The following is a 19,243-nucleotide window of genomic DNA, read 5'->3' as shown; positions in this document are numbered from 1 at the left end:
ATCAATAACTTCTGGGCCCACATCCATTCTGCACTCTCCTGTTTGTCTGTCTGCAGACTACAGGCAGTGGCCTGGTGTGAGTGGGGTTTCCAGGGCTGCTTGCCTGGTAGTCTGCGGGCAGATGGACAGATGGCTACTGATCCTTCCTGAGGTAAATTAGTATTGCTCCTGGGGCTCTGGACCCTGAGACTGGACCCTATAGTGTCTCATTCATATGGAGATCATGAGGAACTCAGGAAGTCCCAATCAACAGGCCAGGGGTTATACTTTCACAACCAGGACAGGACTAGCCTGGACCCAGATCTGTTTGGGCTGTCTTTCCTACGGTCATTGTTGTAGGAGTTGGCAGGACAGCATAAACAAATATGGACAGACAGGATAGATGTCCTGAGTGTTGAGGAACTATTGCCTTATGTGTTTGTTTCCCACATTTGACATGTCATGAAATGGAAAGTTCTTAATAAGAGCTCAACTAAAATTACGCTCTTGAAATAAACATTTTCACAGCAAACTGACAGCAAACAGACAGGTACATTTGTCAGTAAATATAGCATTGCACAGGGGACCTGCATCTGAGACCAAAATGATCTGTGAAAACACTAAAATAACATCAGAGACTATGACAGAGAGAACACACATTTCAATTGTCAGCATTTTACTGGATTTAAAAAACACAGTTAGGGCCACAAATCCCAATGATTAGCTAGCCTAGCATATACCAAAAGTGCTGAGCATTGTTATTTACAGTAGACACAACTGGGATTATTAGCCTCTTAAAGCACTTCATTCTGCCTGATTTAACAATTTAAATCAATGACCGGCCTTTCTGAGACAGACTAATCAAAACGCTCACCAGTCTCCTTCCTAATCCCCCAGTCATAGCAGAAGACAGTCAGAGCCAGGTGGTGGACTCACTGGACTGGAGGGAGCTCTGACGTGTAATGTCTGCCCTAAAACACAGCCAAACTCCCAGCCAAACCCCAGTACAGACATGGCCAACTCACAGAAGACTAGCCTAGACCTAGTCCCCTACACCTCTTCCATCATTATCAAGCCATACATGTATGGTGCATGGCAACGATAGAGGAGTCATGGCTATGGCACATACAGTACGGCAGTGTTTCCCCAATCCAGTTCTCCAGTACCCCCAACAGCACACATTTTTGTTGTATCCCCAGATAAACTCACCTGATTCAACTCATTTAGGGCTTGATGATTAGTTGACAAATTGAATCAGGTGTGCTTATCTGAGGCTACAACAGAATTGTGTGCTTTTGGGGGTACTGAAGGACTGGAGTTGGGAGCCACTGCAGTATGGGACCAGAGGGGTATACTATAAATTAGGATCAATGAGTTAGCCCGCTAACTTTGACAAGCAAACAGAAATAACTACTGATCTTCTGGTTCGTCATAAAAGTGAAACCAAGACATGTGTTCTTGTTTGTTGAATCAATTAGATCGTGCTCATTTCAAGCTTATTTTTTGGCTAACGCCTTGATCCTGTTTTTTAGTATACCCTACAGGCTAGCAAAGTCAGTCCCAGACCCAGACCTCGCCAACTTCCATAGGAAAGGGAGAAAGGTGAAATAGCTGCTTGCTTACCCTCTGCTGTATGGTGGCGTGCTTGTGTTCCATATCTCTCTTCTCCATGGCCGAGTCAATCACCAACTGATCCAACTGGAAACAAGATGAAAAAAACACACTCAGATGAGGATGGTCACATAGCTGAGATGTGTGAGTAGAGAAGAGGTTAAGCCAAGGAATATCCATGGAAGCGCTTCATTTTAAGCATGGGCAAGAGTGATGCTCAGCAATTGACTACAGCACTTTCAACTACCAGAGCCCAAACGCAATGACGTGTGAGAGGTCAATGTTTTGTAATGAAGCACTGACTCAGGTCTGTTTCACTATTCAGCATACTGTACATGTATTCTACCTGACAGGATACTATGCTGCTGAAGTCGACCACTAACACTGTATCTGCTACGTCGACCACCCAGCACATACAGGGATGTTTTAACAGATAATGTCAGAAGTTTCCCACAGTCAAATCAGAAGGCTAATGCACTGTTATGTAAACAGACCGCACAGCACCTGACAGAGCATCCATTGGTGATGCAACTCTGCCTGGGTCGATATTTCCAATCAGAACCAATCTAATACCAATCAGGACGCAGGGGCTAACAGCACAGCACGCTCTGGATGAGGACGGTGAGGGAGGGGGTGAAGCTCACCTCAGCAGCCAGCTTCTTCATGTAGGGGTCAATCTCATCCAGCAGGTTGAAACCCTGCTGAAAGAGGGAGTACTGGGCATGCATGAAGGATAGCATCTACAGGGGACAGACAGGAGAATATAAGCACTACATTATTGTTGTGTTTTTAAAAACAACAAAACACTCACTCTACAGCACTGTACTCTATAGTGATGGATCGGACGTTAAGGGCACTTACAGCATCTAGGATCTCAAACTTCTTCTTGGCTTGAAGGACGTTGATCTGCAAGAGGGGAAGAGGTGAGTAACAGTCTTATCTGATACTACTGTGCATTGAAACATCTCCCTCTTGTGGACAATGGATACATCTCACTGTTGTCAGTATAGTGACCAACAATATATGACATTTGTGTCCTGCAGTCCTGCCTGTCTCTCAGTTTGTTGTATGTTATGAACTAAATCACATGGAATCAACATGATACTGTGATGCTCTATATATGAACTAATCATGGTCATCATGTTGGCATTTTAGGGATAAAACAAAGAATTCAGACATTCAGCTCATTGGCTATCTTAAAGAACGATGCAAACCTAAATGAGATATTGCGCTACATTTGAGAGGTCTCTAGAATAAATCTTCAGACACACCCGTGACCTTCTCTGCCTTCAGCCACTTTCAATTAAAACCAAACAGGGTCACACAGACACACACACACTCCAAATTAAAACCAAACAGGGTCACACAGACACACACACACTCCAAATTAAAACCAAACAGGGTCACACAGACACACACACACTCCAAATTAAAACCAAACAGGGTCACACAGACACACACACACTCCAAATTAAAACCAAACAGGGTCACACAGACACACACACACTCAAAATTAAAACCAAACAGGGTCACACAGACACACACACACTCCAAATTAGAGCAGAGAGAACATTAGTGCCGTCAGACACAATACATAATGCAGACAAAGGAAGCTACAGCGATCACACCACATCAGTCACTCTGTTCCCAGAGGCAAATTTACTAACTGTCTACAGAGGAGACAACATGTGGGCATGCCAAGCTATAACCATGCTGAGATACAATGTGTGAACTACAATTTCCTGACTCTGAAAACAATGCCCATATGAAGGGCACATTGACTGTACCAACATCTTAAAGGGTCTGCCAGTGAATTCACCAACCCTATTCCCTCTTGTGGGCAATGAACTATTCTATTATATTCTATTCTAGACCTACATGATCCAAAGGGATCTATCTGAGTCCATGTATGACTCTGGTTATGTTGTCTGTCTCACCTGAAGTACGTAGTCGAGGGCCAGGTGTCTGAAGCACTTCCTGGTAATACTGAGTGTTCCGGTGGCCTCCTCCACCTCGTGGGGCTTGTTCCTGGGAGCCTGGGCGTTCTTCACCTGGGCCATCTCCATGTCCTCACGCATGCGGTCAAATTGCTTCTTGGTCTCCTTGAACTTACGGACATCCCTGAGAATGAGAAATTGGGGATGACAGCGAAATTGGGTTTAACAAGAGACACTTCATGTGATTCCTTTAGTTGTACCTGACCAGATAACAGGGGTAAGTGGAACACATGGTTGGCAATGACAATACTGTTTGTGGTTGACAGATTCACCAAGGACAGATTCACCAAGGACTGGAATACATGGTTGAAAATGAAAATACTGTTTGTGGTTGGACCATTCACCATGGAGAATTAAGTTCGTTAGATACGCGTGTTCCTTATTCTCCCTTCCAGTTCACCCCAGCTTTTCCCCAAGTAAAAGGCCCTGAGACTGGGGATAGTCTGTCTGCTTCACACATATGATGTTGTCCACCAACACCATAAATCAGTAAAGCTTCCAGGCCAAACAAGGAGGCGTTGGGGGTGTGAGAAATGGTCTCAAGCTACATAGTTATATAGGAGAGACAGCATGAGACAACGTTGTTTTAAACTTACTCTTTCACAAAGTTGTGCAGCTGCTGCTTCACAGATCTCTGGGCTTGATCGAACAGAATCTGAAACACAAAAGGCGCTTCCATTAGCATGTGTTGGTCACAAATGTGGAGTTAGAGGTTTTGAGCATGTATGTAACTTATTTTGTGTCCACAAATGTAGATCCTGAAAAGTTTCTGATTTTACAGTGCTGTTGATCATCCTTCAGTAACATACAATCTCAACCAACAGGGGGCGATACAGGACTGGATTTATAACACGAATTCTCAAATTAATTCAATGCAAATACAAATTGAGATCACCCTTTCCACGCATACAAGTACTGTGAGACGAATAACACACGTGCTGACAAACACACTCACATACACTACACCACAAATCCTCTCTTTCATTCAAAATCCCCTTTCCTCTCTTATTCTAAGGACATTCACAGTGATTGCTGTTTTTCATTTTTACAATCATAATAGTTCATATAATCACAATTCAGCTTTCACATCAATACATGCCATGCTGCGGCTGCAGTAAAATAGGTTACTGGGGCAGGGAGGGAGGGAAGGAGCGAGAGAGGGAAAGGGAGGGGAGGAAGGGAGTGAGAGAGGGAAATGGATGGGAGGAAGGGAGCGAGAGAGGGAAAGGGAGGGGAGGGAGGGAGCGAGAGAGGGAAATGGATGGGAGGAAGGGAGCGAGAGAGGGAAATGGATGGGAGGAAGGGAGGAAGGGAGCGAGAGAGGGAAATGGATGGGAGGAAGGGAGCGAGAGAGGGAAAGGGAGGGGAGGGAGGGAGCGAGAGAGGGAAATGGATGGGAGGAAGGGAGCGAGAGAGGGAAATGGATGGGAGGAAGGGAGGAAGGGAGCGAGAGAGGGAAATGGATGGGAGGAAGGGAGCGAGAGAGGGAAAGGGAGGGGAGGGAGGGAGCGAGAGAGGGAAATGGATGGGAGGAAGGGAGCGAGAGAGGGAAATGGATGGGAGGAAGGGAGGAAGGGAGCGAGAGAGGGAGGGGAGGAAGGGAGCGAAAGAGGGAGGGGAGGAAGGGAGCGAGAGAGGAAGTGGAGGAAGAGGGAGAGAGGGAAGGGTGCGAGAGAGAGAGGGAAGGAAGGGAGCAAGGGCGCGGGAGCGGGAGGGGAGGAAGGGCGCGAGAGAGGGAGAGGAGGAAGGGAGCGAGAGAGGGAAAGGGAGGGGAGGAAGGGAGCGAGAGAGGGAAATGGAGGGGAGGAAGGGAGGAAGGGAGCGAGAGAGGGAAAGGGAGGGGAGGAAGGGAGAGGGAGAGGAGGAAGGGAGCGAGAAAGGGAAAGGGAGGGGAGGGGATGAAGGGAGTGAGAGAGGAAGGGGAGGAAGGGAGCGAGAGAGGAAGTGGAAGAAGAGGGAGAGAGGGAAGGGTGCGAGAGAGAGAGGGAAGGGAGAAAGGGCGCGAGAGAGGGAGAGGGAGGGGAGGAAGGGCGCGAGAGAGGGAAAGGGAGGGGAGGAAGAGAGAGAGTGAAGAGAGGCTTTGGGAGAAATGTGACTGCACTACTGAATCTTTACCACAGCTACAGAACAGTACATGGTGAAGAGAACAAATTGTTATTTTCTGGCTTTGCCCATAACACAATTGAATTTGATGTCTGTTTAGCGATTAGCAGGGTTAGGTCAGAGGTAGGGTGGATGGTGGCCCATCCTCTCTCCGATTGAGGGACAGAGTGATTGGCAGCTGGGAGATCTGGCTGTGTCCGGATTAGAAAGTAGATTTGGTATGAATTTTAGGAGACCATGTAAAGTGGGTTGACTATGGCACATGATTTGAACACAGCATTGAGTGATCTTAGTACACGGAAAATAACATACCTGTGGATCAACAATGACATCACAAGATAACCTTATTAAGACTTCAAGACCACATACGTCAGCATGGCAAACCTAACACCACCATGAGCCATGTCATTTTGATCAATTAAGACCAGAAGTTGGAACCACAATGCTACAGAGTACTGATTTAAATCACAAGGTATTTACACTGTTTTATTACTCTATAAACTTCACTGGGTCCAAATAAGGCAAGAGAGAGAGGAGAAAGAGAGAGAAAGAGAAGAGTGAGAGAAACAGATGGAGAGAGTGAGATAACGAGAGAGAGAGAGCAGAGAAAGAAGGAGAGAAAGAGGTAGAGAAAGAGGTAGAGAGAGGGGTGCAACAGAACAGTCCTTCCTGTTGGAAGTGTAGTGTGTTTCTCCCTTCAGGTCAGGATCTAGCGCTCCACTTGATTAGCAAACAAAGGTATTCCTTTTTTTTTTCCTTTTTTTACACGAGGGTCTGCCTCATCGAACCAGCCATAAATAAATATCCTAATCAGAGGGTTAGGCCTCTGCTTTTTATGCTTCTGGCCCTTCTAAAGGTTTGTAGGATCGCTCTCAAATGAAGCGGTGTCTTAGGAGGCGGACGCCGACCACCCTTTGTCAATGTAAATCAGCAGAGCTTGGCAAGGCAGAGGGAAAACACTAAACAGCTACATCTCTCTCTCTGTCGCTGTGTGTGGGCAATTGTTCTGCTTTGTCTTATCTAAGATAATAAGCCACAAAACAGCAAGTGAGAATTGAAATCTTGTGCAACCAAGAAATCTCCCAGACACGTGGATAATTAAAATCCAATCAACAAGGCCTGTAGGGCCTGGACATAAACACTAGTGATTGACAGAGTGAACACCCTCATGGGATGTCCATCTGACATGTTGATGGATAGCCTGGGGGAGGATTGAAGTGGCTGCTTGCTGTGCGTCAGTAACCCACAGAGTTTTAACTAGAGAGGTTTGTAGTTAACATGCCTCCAGGTTGCTCACTGTGTGTGTTTGTGTGTGTGTGTGTGTGTGTGTGTGTGTAGACTGGACACAGAAAAGTGCTGAGGGGTTTCCTAGCCCAGCCTGGCTCAGCTCAGCGGTAGGGTTGTGTTGTGCAGCCTGGGGCATCCCTGGGCTGCATTGCGGCAACAGCAGCCTGTGGTGACAGCAGCCTGTGGTGACAGCAGCCTGTGTGTAGCTGCATTGTGGTGACAGCAGCCTGTGTGTAGCTGCATTGTGGTGACAGCAGCCTGTGTATAGCTGCATTGTGGTGACAGCAGCCTGTGTGTAGCTGCATTGTGGTGACAGCAGCCTGTGTGTAGCTGCATTGTGGTGACAGCAGTCTGTGTGTAGCTGCATTGTGGTGACAGCAGTCTGTGTGTAGCTGCTTTGTGGTGACAACAGCCTGTGTGTAGCTGTTTTGTGGTGACAGCAGTCTGTGTGTAGCTGCTTTGTGGTGACAGCAGCCTGTGGTGACAGAAGTCTGTGCGTAGCTGCATTGTGGTGGCAGCAGTCTGTGTGTAGCTGTATTGTGGTGACAGCAGCCTGTGTATAGCTGCATTGTGGTGACAGCAGTCTGTGTGTAGCTGCTTTGTGGTGACAGCAGCCTGTGTGTAGCTGCATTGTGGTGACAGGAGTCTGTGTGTAGCTGCTTTGTGGTGACAACAGCCTGTGTGTAGCTGCTTTGTGGTGACAACAGCCTGTGTGTAGCTGCTTTGTGGTGACAGCAGCCTGTGTGTAGCTGCATTGTGGTGACAGCAGCCTGTGTGTAGCTGCTTTGTGGTGACAGCAGCCTGTGGTGACAGAAGTCTGTGCGTACCTGCATTGTGGTGACAGCAGTCTGTGTGTAGCTGTATTGTGGTGACAGCAGTCTGTGTGTAGCTGCTTTGTGGTGACAGCAGCCTGTGTGTAGCTGCATTATGGTGACAGCAGTCTGTGTGTAGCTGCTTTGTGGTGACAGCAGCCTGTGGTGACAACAGTCTGTGTGTAGCTGCATTGTGGTGACAGCAGCCTGTGTGTAGCTGCATTGTGGTGACAGCAGTCTGTGTGTAGCTGCATTGTGGTGACCGCAGCCTGTGTATAGCTGCATTGTGGTGACAGCAGCCTGTGTGTAGCTGCATTGTGGTGACAGCAGCCTGTGGTGACAGCAGCCTGTGTGTAGCTGCTTTGTGGTGACAGCAGTCTGTGTGTAGCTGCATTGTGGTGACAGCAGTCTGTGTGTAGCTGCATTGTGGTGACAGCAGTCTGTGTGTAGCTGCATTGTGGTGACAGCTGCCTGTGTGTAGCTGCATTGTGGTGACAGCAGTCTGTGTGTAGCTGCATTGTGGTGACAGCAGCCTGTGTGTAGCTGCTTTGTGGTGACAGCAGCCTGTGTGTAGCTGCTTTGTGGTGACAGCAGCCTGTGTGTAGCTGCTTTGTGGTGACAGCAGTCTGTGTGTAGCTGCTTTGTGGTGACAGCAGCCTGTGTGTAGCTGCTTTGTGGTGACAGCAGCCTGTGTGTAGCTGCTTTGTGGTTGTGGTGACAGCAGCCTGTGTGTAGCTGCATTGTGGTGACAGCAGCCTGTGGTGACAGCAGCCTGTGTGTAGCTGCTTTGTGGTGACAGCAGCCTGTGTGTAGCTGCATTGTGGTGACAGCATCCTGTGTGTAGCTGCTTTGTGGTGACAGCAGCCTGTGTGTAGCTGCATTGTGGTGACAGCAGTCTGTGTGTAGCTGCATTGTGGTGACAGCATCCTGTGTGTAGCTGCATTGTGGTGACAGCATCCTATGTGTAGCTGCTTTGTGGTGACAGCAGCCTACGTGTAGCTGCATTGTGGTGACAGCAGCCTGCGTGTAGCTGCATTGTGGTGACAGCAGTCTGTGTGTAGCTGCATTGTGGTGACAGCAGCCTGTGTGTAGCTGCATTGTGGTGACAGCAGCCTGTGTGTAGCTGCTTTGTGGTGACAGCAGCCTTGTAGCTGCTTTGTGGTGACAGCAGCCTGTGTGTAGCTGCTTTGTGGTGACAGCAGTCTGTGTGTAGCTGCTTTGTGGTGACAGCAGCCTGTGTGTAGCTGCATTGTGGTGACAGCAGCCTGTGTGTAGCTGCATTGTGGTGACAGCAGCCTGTGTGTAGCTGCATTGTGGTGACAGCAGCCTGTGTGTAGCTGCTTTGTGGTGACAGCAGCCTGTGTGTAGCTGCTTTGTGGTGACAGCAGCCTGTGTGTAGCTGCTTTGTGGTGACAGCAGCCTGTGTGTAGCTGCTTTGTGGTGACAGCAGCCTGTGTGTAGCTGCCTGTGGTGACAGCAGCCTGTGTGTAGCTGCTTTGTGGTGACAGCAGCCTGTGTGTAGCTGCATTGTGGTGACAGCAGCCTGTGTGTAGCTGCTTTGTGGTGACAGCAGCCTGTGTGTAGCTGCTTTGTGGTGACAGCAGCCTGTGTGTAGCTGCATTGTGGTGACAGCAGCCTGTGTGTAGCTGCTTTGTGGTGACAGCAGCCTGTGTGTAGCTGCTTTGTGGTGACAGCAGTCTGTGTGTAGCTGCTTTGTGGTGACAGCAGCCTGTGTGTAGCTGCTTTGTGATGACAGCAGCCTGTGTGTGTGGAGGCAGAGCGGCTGGAGATATATTGTCTTAATTAGGCCAATATGACACAGGTGCCCCCTGTGTGAGGAAAGTGAGAGAGACTGTCGCCTGCCGACTTGGGAGAGGTTCACAGATCCATCTACCAAGACAGAAACAGGGGTGGTGGATAGAGTTTCTATGGACTAGAAGAACAGGGAAATACCAAGACAGAAACAGGGGTGGTGGATAGAGTTTCTACGGACTAGAAGAACATGGAAATACCAAGACAGAAACAGGGGTGGTGGATAGAGTTTCTACGGACTAGAAGAACAGGGAAATACCAAGACAGAAACAGGGGTGGTAGAGTTTCTATGGACTAGAAGAACAGGGAAATACCAAGACAGAAACAGGGGTGGTGGATAGAGTTTCTATGGACTAGAAGAACAGGGAAATACCAAGACAGAAACAGGGGTGGTGGGTAGAGTTTCTATGGACTAGAAGAACAGGGAAATACCAAGACAGAAACAGGGGTGGTGGATAGAGTTTCTATGGACTAGAAGAACAGGGAAATACCAAGACAGAAACAGGGGTGGTAGAGTTTCTATGGACTAGAAGAACAGGGAAATACCAAGACAGAAACAGGGGTGGTGGGTAGAGTTTCTATGGACTAGAAGAACAGGGAAATACCAAGACAGAAACAGGGGTGGTAGAGTTTCTATGGACTAGAAGAACAGGGAAATACCAAGACAGAAACAGGAGTGGTGGATAGAGTTTCTACGGACTAGAAGAACAGGGAAATACCAAGACAGAAACAGGGGTGGTGGGTAGAGTTTCTACGGACTAGAAGAACAGGGAAATACCAAGACAGAAACAGGGGTGGTGGGTAGAGTTTCTACGGACTAGAAGAACAGGGAAATGTAAAACACATATCCTGTATGTCCTGACAGTAGACATTTAGAACCAGGCTATACACAATGGGATCACAACAGAACAGCACATAGCATAGGCATGTTGGGACAGGGGGATATTTGTTCCAATCATATAAGGTCAGATACCTTCCACCCACTCTGTCTGCACCAAGCAATCCGACCCCTACTGTACTTAGCTAGCTTAATCTATTTGTGTATTAATCCGGTTTGGAGCGAGCAGTCGCACTACGCTTCGCTCCACAGGTAATATTACACTTCACTACATTACAACGGCTTGATTTGTTTGATCTGAGCAATTCTTCTTAGCTAGCTACATAGCCGTCTTTGTATCAAAGATAATTGTGTAGTTTAGAGTAATTAGAGTAATTATCGAGGCTAGCTATCTTCGTCCTCCTAACGTAGTCAACACTGCTAGCTGCTAGCTAGCTAGTCATCACTGCTAGCTAGCCAACTTCTACCGACTAGCAGCACTGTAGAAACTATTACATTACAACGTAACGACTTGATTAGTGTGGTGTTAGTGTTAGTTAGCCAGCTACATAGTTGTCTTTGCTGTCTCTGTATCTAAGATAATTGTGTAGTTTGAGTAATTATCGAGGTGAGCTAGCCAGCCGCGACGCGACGCCAGACTTAGTCAACACACCTAGTCATCATTAACCCACTGCTAGCTAGCCAACCGTTACCTACTAGCAGCGCTGTAGATACTAATACTTTACAACGGAACGATTTGACTAGTGCAGTGTTAGCTAGCTAGCTACTTAGTTGTCTTTGTCATAGCTTGATAATTGTGTAGTTTAGTAATTATCGAGGTTAGCTAGCCAGCCATCGAGGTTAGCTAGCCAGCTATTTCAGTCCCCCGCGACGCCATTTTTCCTAACCCAGCCAACTATTACCGACGAGCAGCATTGTAGAAACTAAATACATTACAAGGAACGTCTTGATTAGTGTTATGTTAGCTAGCTAGCTACAAAGTTGCTTTGTATCATGACAAGGTGTAGTACTGAAACTATCGAGGTTACCTAGCCAGCTACACGTTCAAAGTCAACAACGCAGCCACTGCTAGCTAGCCTACTCCACCAGCCAGCAGTACTGTATCATTTTCGTCATTTTAGTCAATAAGATTTTTGCAACGTAAGCTTAACTTTCTGAACATTCGAGACATGTAGTCCACTTGTCATTCCAATCTCCTTTGCATTAGCGTAGCCTCTTCTGTAGCTTGTCTACTATGTGTCTGTCTATCCCTGTTCTCTCCCCTCTGCACAGGCCATACAAACGCTCCACACCGCGTGGCCGCTGCCACTCTAACCTGGTGGTCTCAGCGCGCACGACCCACGTGGAGTTCCAGGTCTCCGGCAGCCTCAGGAACTGCCGTTCTGCGGCCAACAAGGCTGAGTTCATCTCAGCCTATGCTACCCTCCAGTCCCTAGACTTCCTGGCGCTGACGGAAACATGGATTACCACAGATAACACTGCTACTCCTACTGCTCTCTCCTCGTCTGCCCACGTGTTCTCGCATACCCCTAGAGCATCGAGCCAGCGGGGTGGTGGCACTGGAATCCTCATCTCTCCCAAGTGGACATTCTCTCTTTCTCCCCTGACCCATCTGTCTATCTCCTCATTTGAATTTCATGCTGTCACAGTTACCAGCCCTTTCAAGCTTAACATCCTTATCATTTATCGCCCTCCAGGTTCCCTTGGAGAGTTCATCAATGAGCTTGACGCCTTGATAAGTTCCTTTCCTGAGGATGGCTCACCTCTCACAGTTCTGGGTGACTTTAATCTCCCCACGTCTACCTTTGACTCATTCCTCTCTGCCTCCTTCTTTCCACTCCTCTCCTCTTTTGACCTCACCCTCTCACCTTCCCCCCCTACTCACAAGGCAGGCAATACGCTTGACCTCATCTTTACTAGATGCTGTTCTTCCACTAATCTCATTGCAACTCCCCTCCAAGTCTCCGACCACTACCTTGTATCCTTTTCCCTCTCGCTCTCATCCAACACTTCTCACTCTGCCCCTACTCGGATGGTATTGCGCCGTCCCAACCTTCGCTCTCTCTCTCCCGCTACTCTCTCCTCTTCCATCCTATCATCTCTTCCCTCTGCTCAAACCTTCTCCAACCTATCTCCTGATTCTGCCTCCTCAACCCTCCTCTCCTCCCTCTCTGCATCCTTTGATTTCCTCTGTCCCCTATCCTCCAGGCCGGCTCGGTCCTCCCCTCCTGCTCCGTGGCTCGACGACTCACTGCGAGCTCACAGAACAGGGCTCCGGGCAGCCGAGCGGAAATGGAGGAAAACTCGCCTCCCCTGCGGACCTGGCATCCTTTCACTCCCTCCTCTCTACATTTTCCTCTTCTGTCTCTGCTGCTAAAGCCACTTTCTACCACTCTAAACTCCAAGCATCTGCCTCTAACCCTAGGAAGCTCTTTGCTACCTTCTCCTCCCTCATGAATCCTCCTCCCCTCCCCCTCCCCCTCCCTCTCTGCGGATGACTTCGTCAACCATTTTGAAAAGAAGGTTGACGACATCCGATCCTCGTTTGCTAAGTCAAACGACACCGCTGGTCCTGCTCACACTGCCCTACCCTGTGCTTTGACCTCTTTCTCCCCTCTCTCTCCAGATGAAATCTCGCGTCTTGTGACGGCCGGCCGCCCAACAACCTGCCCACTTGACCCTATCCCCTCCTCTCTTCTCCAGACCATTTCCGGAGACCTTCTCCCCTACCTCACCTCGCTCATCAACTCATCCTTGACCGCTGGCTACGTCCCTTCCGTCTTCAAGAGAGCGAGAGTTGCACCCCTTCTGAAAAAAACCTACACTCGATCCCTCCGATGTCAACAACTACAGACCAGTATCCCTTCTTTCCTTTCTCTCCAAAACTCTTGAACGTGCCGTCCTTGGCCAGCTCTCTTGCTATCTCTCTCAGAATGACCTTCTTTATCCTAATCAGTCAGGTTTCAAGACTGGGCATTCAACTGAGACTGCTCTTCTCTGTGTCACGGAGGCTCTCCGCACTGCTAAAGCTAACTCTCTCTCCTCTGCTCTCATCCTTCTAGACCTATCTGCTGCCTTTGATACTGTGAACCATCAGATCCTCCTCTCCACCCTCTCCGAGCTGGGCATCTCCGGCGCGGCCCACGCTTGGATTGCGTCCTACCTGACAGGTCGCTCCTACCAGGTGGCGTGGCGAGAATCTGTCTCCGCACCACGTGCTCTCACCACTGGTGTCCCCCAGGGCTCTGTTCTAGGCCCTCTCCTATTCTCGCTATACACCAAGTCACTTGGCTCTGTCATATCCTCACATGGTCTCTCATATCATTGCTATGCAGATGACACACAATTAATCTTCTCCTTTCCCCCTTCTGACAACCAGGTGGCGAATCGCATCTCTGCATGTCTGGCAGACATATCAGTGTGGATGACGGATCACCACCTCAAGCTGAACCTCGGCAAGACGGAGCTGCTCTTCCTCCTGGGGAAGGACTGCCCGTTCCATGATCTCGCCATCACGGTTGACAACTCCCTTGTGTCCTCCTCCCAGAGTGCTAAGAGCCTCGGCGTGACCCTGTACAACACCCTGTCGTTCTCCACTAACATCAAGGCGGTGACCCGATCCTGTAGGTTCATGCTCTACAACATTCGCAGAGTACGACCCTGCCTCACACAGGAAGCGCCGCAGGTCCTAATCCAGGCACTTGTCATCCCCCGTCTGGATTACTGCAACTCGTTGTTGGCTGGGCTCCCTGCCTGTGCCATTAAACCCCTACAACTCATCCAGAACGCCGCAGCCCGTCTGGTGTTGAACCTTCCCAAGTTCTCTCACGTCACCCCGCTCCTCCGCTCTCTCCACTGGCTTCCAGTCGAAGCTCGCATCCGCTACAAGACCATGGTGCTTGCCTACGGAGCTGTGAGGGGAACGGCACCTCCGTACCTTCAGGTTCTGATCAGGCATTACACCCAAACAAGGGCACTGCGTTCATCCACCTCTGGCCTGCTCGCCTCCCTACCTCTGAGGAAGCACAGTTCCCGCTCAGCCCAGTCAAAACTGTTCGCTGCTCTGGCACCCCAATGGTGGAACAAGCTCCCTCACGACGCCAGGATAGCGGAGTCAATCACCACCTTCCGGAGACACCTGAAACCCCACCTCTTTAAGGAATACCTGGGATAGGATAAAGTAATCCTTCTAACCCCCCCTTAAAAGATTTAGATGCACTATTGTAAAGTGGTTGTTCCACTGGATATTATAAGGTGAATGCACCAATTTGTAAGTCGCTCTGGATAAGAGCGTCTGCTAAATGACTTAAATGTAAATGTAAATGCAGTGAAATGCTGTATAAACTAGAGGTCGACCGATTAATCGACATGGCCGATTAATTCGGGACGATTTCAAGTTTTTATAACAATCATAACAAACCACCTATTATGCGAGTGCAGCAAGGAGCCAAGGTAAGTTGCTAGCTAGCATTAAACTTACCTTATAAAAAACAATCAATCAATCTTCACTAGTTACCTACACATAGTTGATGACATTACTAGGTTAACTAGCTTGTCCTGCATTGCATCTAGTCAATGCGGTGCATGTTAATTTATCATCGAATCACAGCCTACTTTGCCAAACGGGTGATGATTTAACAAAAGCACAATCGTTGCACGAATGTACCTAACCATAAACATCAATGCCTTTCTTAAAATCAATGCACAGAAGTATATTTTTTTAAACCTGCATATTTAGTTAAAATAAATTCATGTTAAGCAGGCAATATTAACTAGGGAAATTGTGTCACTTCTCTTGCGTTCATTGCATGCAGAATCAGGGTAAATGCAACAGCTTGTGCTCGTTGCAAACTAATTTGCCAGAATTTTACATAATTATGGCATAACATTGAAGGTTGTGCAATGTAACAGCAATATTTAGACTTACGGTTGCCACCCGTTCGATGTATTTCACTGAAAGAATAAACATTTTGTTTTCAAAATTATAGTTTCCATATTAATGACCAAAAGCTCGTATTTCTGTGTGTTTATTATATTATAATTAAGTCTATGAATTGATATTGGATAGAGCAGTCTGACTGAGCGATGGTAGGGAGCAGCAGACTCGTAAGCATTCATTCAAACAGCACTTTCCTGCGTTTGCCAGCAGCTCTTCGCAATGCTTGAAGCACAGCGCTGTTTATGACTTCAAGCCTATCAACTCCCGAGATTAGGCTGGTAATACTATAGTGCCTATAAGAACATCCAATAGTCAAAGGTATATGACATACAAACGGAATAGAGAGAAATAGTCCTATAAATTCCTATAATAACTACAACCTAAAACTTCTTAACTGGGAATATTGAAGACTCATGTTAAAAGGAACCACCAGTGTTGTATAGCACACTGTATTACTTATACAACTAATATAAGGACAGGACATGATACGGGAGTAGAAATGAACGTGGGCATTGTTTAATGCGTTTCACAGGAAGAACATTCCAAGCATTTCAACGTAGGTTGGCAAGGGGGGGGGGTTACAGGTGCCCTAAAGTAACAAAACTAGAATATCAATACACAACAACCAGCTTTCATATGTTCTCATGTTCTGAGCAAGGAACTTAAACGTTAGCTTTTCTACATGGCACATATTGCCCTTTTACTTTATTCTCCAACACTGCGTTTTTTGCATTATTTAAACCAAATTCAACATGTTTCATTATTTATTTCAGACTAAATTGATTTTATTTATCTATTATATTAAGTAAAAATAAAAGTGTTCATTCAGTATTGTTGTAATTGTCATTATTACAAATATATATATATAAAAATTGGCCGATTTTAATCGGTGTCAGCTTTTCTTGGTCCTCCAATAATCGGTATCGGCATTGAAAAATCATAATCGGTCGACCGCTACTATAAACTAACCATAACACTAACTTTCTGCATGGAAAGGTTGCAGGAATGCTTTTGGTGGAATGCTAGAATCCCACTGTGTCCTCTCATCCATCAACAGTTACCATGCTCAAGAGACCAGGGGCCTCGTTTAGAAACTTTGCGTACGCACAAAATATACCCCAAAACATATTTTCAGAAATGGCGCATGCAGATATTTAGTGTTAAATTTACGCAAAGTTTATAAATGAGGCCTCAGATCTTGTCATCTCACTTGGGAATTCTACTAACGTATAGAATCCAATCTAACTGTAGCAGAATCCCCCTCCCCTGGACCCGGATCCAGAGAATCCCTCCTGGCTGATCCTTACAGGGAACGTGAAGGGGATGGGAATGCTTTGTCTACAGCTTCCAGCTTCACAGCTCTGGATGGTCACATTTGCTGTACCCCTGCTGATTATCCAGGGAATGTGTGCAAATAAATACTGGTAAGTAACTGTTTAATTACATAAACACTTGGCAATAAGCCCCCACCTCCCACAGTCTCTTTCCCAGCCTCTCCCCCCAGTCTCTCCTCCACTCTCTCTCCCCCAGTCTTTCCCCCCAGTCTCTCCTCCACTACTCTCTCCCCTCCAAACTCCCCCCAACCTCTCCCCTGCAGTCTCTCCCCCTGCAGTCTCTCCTCCACTCCCCGTCTCCCCCAGTCTCTTCTCCCCCCAGTCTGTCCCCCCCGTCGTACCTCCACTCTCTCTCCCCCAGTCTCTCCTCCACTCCCCGTCTCCCCCCCAGTCTCTCCCCCCAGTCTGTCCCCCCCCGTCGTACCTCCACTCTCTCTCCCCCAGTCTCTCCTCCACTCCCCCGTCTCCCCAGTCTCTCCTCCCCAGTCTGTTCCCCTCCCCCCCGTCGTGCCTCCACTCTCTCTCCCCCAGTCTCTCCTCCAGTCTCCACTTCAGTCCTGTCGATGTTAATGAGACTTTTCCTATAGTACACGATCAGGTTGAAAAGTGGTGGAATTGACCTTCAAGAAAGTGTGCTGATTGGCAGATGGTCATAGTTACACGAACACAGAGAGTCAAGACAGCCATCAAATAACCGAGAAAAAGAGACATTGAATGATTTGTGAATGAAATGTTTCTGCATGTTGAATCATTTAAAGACAGGTCAGACTGACCCCCCAGACTTGCGTTAAAGGGAATAGGAGACCCTCGCGAGGCCTAAATGCCTGTCCATGTTAGCATTTCAAGATGTGATGAAATCACTGTGCTCAGTGCTGCCTGGTCCCTATGCACATACAGTATCTGTACTGGAGTATGTGGGGACAGTTTGGGGAAGAGAGAGGGGGGAGGGAGAGAGACACACGAGACTTACCATGTGGTAGTTGACTATTTCCTGGAGGCTCTCCCCACACTTCTCCAGGCACTCCTGCAAGGAAAACAAGACACAATAGCTTCAGAATATTGTATTACAGCATTTTAACAAGATTAGAGACAGAGAGATCCAGTTCACTTGCCTAATGCTGCCATGCCAAGTCCAAGAGCCACAATAAAAATACAAGAGTGCAAATTTTGATTCATTCTATTTATGAAAGTAGCTAATATACATACACAAATAGTCAAATTAAGTTTAAATTGGTCAATTTTACTGGTTGACACTAACATTTTGAGTAAAAAAGAGGATTGTTTCCCCCATATTTGTCACGTCCTGACCAGTAAAAGGGGTTATTTGTCATTATAGTTGGTCAGGGCGTGGCAGGGGGGTGTTTGTTTTGTGTGTTTGGGTATTGTGGGTTTAGGTTCTAGTTTTACTATTTCTATGTGAGTTTTGGCAATGCACTCCAATTAGAGGCAGCTGGTTGTTGTTGACTCTAATTGGAGGCCATATTTTGTTGTGTTTGTTTTCACTTGTGTTTGTGGGTGGTTGTTTCTAGTATAGTCTGTGCACCTTACTGGACTGTTTTTCTAGTTTATTTTGATTAAGTGTTTTCTTTAATAAAATTAAGAAGATGAGCACTTTACCCGCTGCGTTTTGGTCCACTCAATACGACCCTAGTGACAATATTGTACAACACTAAGAGAACAACACTAAGTGAAACATAATTGGAGGCCAGGCTCTTTTCTATTTTTACAATGAAAAAATGACAAATAAGAGCAGCATTGATCCTCAGAATTAGACATAAGGGTAAACCCATTGGGGAGCCAAGCACTAGCAGTCCTTAATGTTGGTGGACAATCAGCTCTTAGGGAGAAAGTACTGGAGACGCTGGTCCTGAAAGCCTGGCCAAGACCCCACTCCAGGCCTGATTCCTCCTCTGACACTGACTAATCCATTAGTAGAGTATTCAGTTTACACACAGACTTACTCAGGCACGCGGTCAGAGAGCAGGAAAGCACCAACCACTCCCAAGACAAAGCATTAAGTAGAGCTAAGCCCATGACATGTTTTATAAACTCAGCAAAAAATGAAAATGTCCCTGTCTTTCAAAGAAAATTCGTAAAAATCCAAATAACTTCACAGATCTTCATTGTAAAGGGTTTAAACACTGTTTCCCATGCTTGTTCAATGAACCATAAACAATGAATGAACATGCACCTGTGGGACGGTCGTTAAGACACTAAAAGCTTACAGACGGTAGGCAATTAAGGTCACAGTTATGAAAACTTAGGACACTAAAGAGGCCTTTCTACTGACTCTGAAAAACACCAAAAGAAAGATGCCCAGGGTCCCTGCTCATTTGCGTGAACGTGCCTTAGGCATGCTGTAAGGAGGCATGAGGACTGCAGATGTGGCCAGGGCAATAAATTGCTATGTCCATACTGTGAGACGCCGTTACAGGGAGACAGGACGGACAGCTGATCGTCCTCGCAGTCACAGACCACGTGTAACAACACCTGCACAGGATAGGTACATCCGAACATCACACCATCGGGAC

General features: G+C 47.3%; 1 protein-coding gene across 1 annotated transcript in view; it reads right to left on the bottom strand.

Moving 5' to 3' along the window:
- Window positions 1-19,243, bottom strand: part of LOC106572560 (arf-GAP with coiled-coil, ANK repeat and PH domain-containing protein 3) — a 112,571-nt gene that overhangs the window by 28,995 nt on the left and 64,333 nt on the right. The window contains exons 4-9 of the mRNA XM_014146849.2: window positions 17,683-17,736; window positions 4,184-4,242; window positions 3,528-3,711; window positions 2,452-2,496; window positions 2,235-2,330; window positions 1,603-1,677 (exon numbers count right to left, since the gene is read on the bottom strand). Coding sequence (XP_014002324.1) covers window positions 1,603-1,677; window positions 2,235-2,330; window positions 2,452-2,496; window positions 3,528-3,711; window positions 4,184-4,242; window positions 17,683-17,736 — 513 coding nt within the window. The remainder of the gene's footprint in view (window positions 1-1,602; window positions 1,678-2,234; window positions 2,331-2,451; window positions 2,497-3,527; window positions 3,712-4,183; window positions 4,243-17,682; window positions 17,737-19,243) is intronic.

The sequence above is a fragment of the Salmo salar genome, chromosome ssa15, assembly GCF_905237065.1.
Source record: "Salmo salar chromosome ssa15, Ssal_v3.1, whole genome shotgun sequence".
NCBI lineage: Eukaryota > Metazoa > Chordata > Actinopteri > Salmoniformes > Salmonidae > Salmo > Salmo salar.
This window is presented reverse-complemented; position numbering and strand designations above follow the sequence as displayed.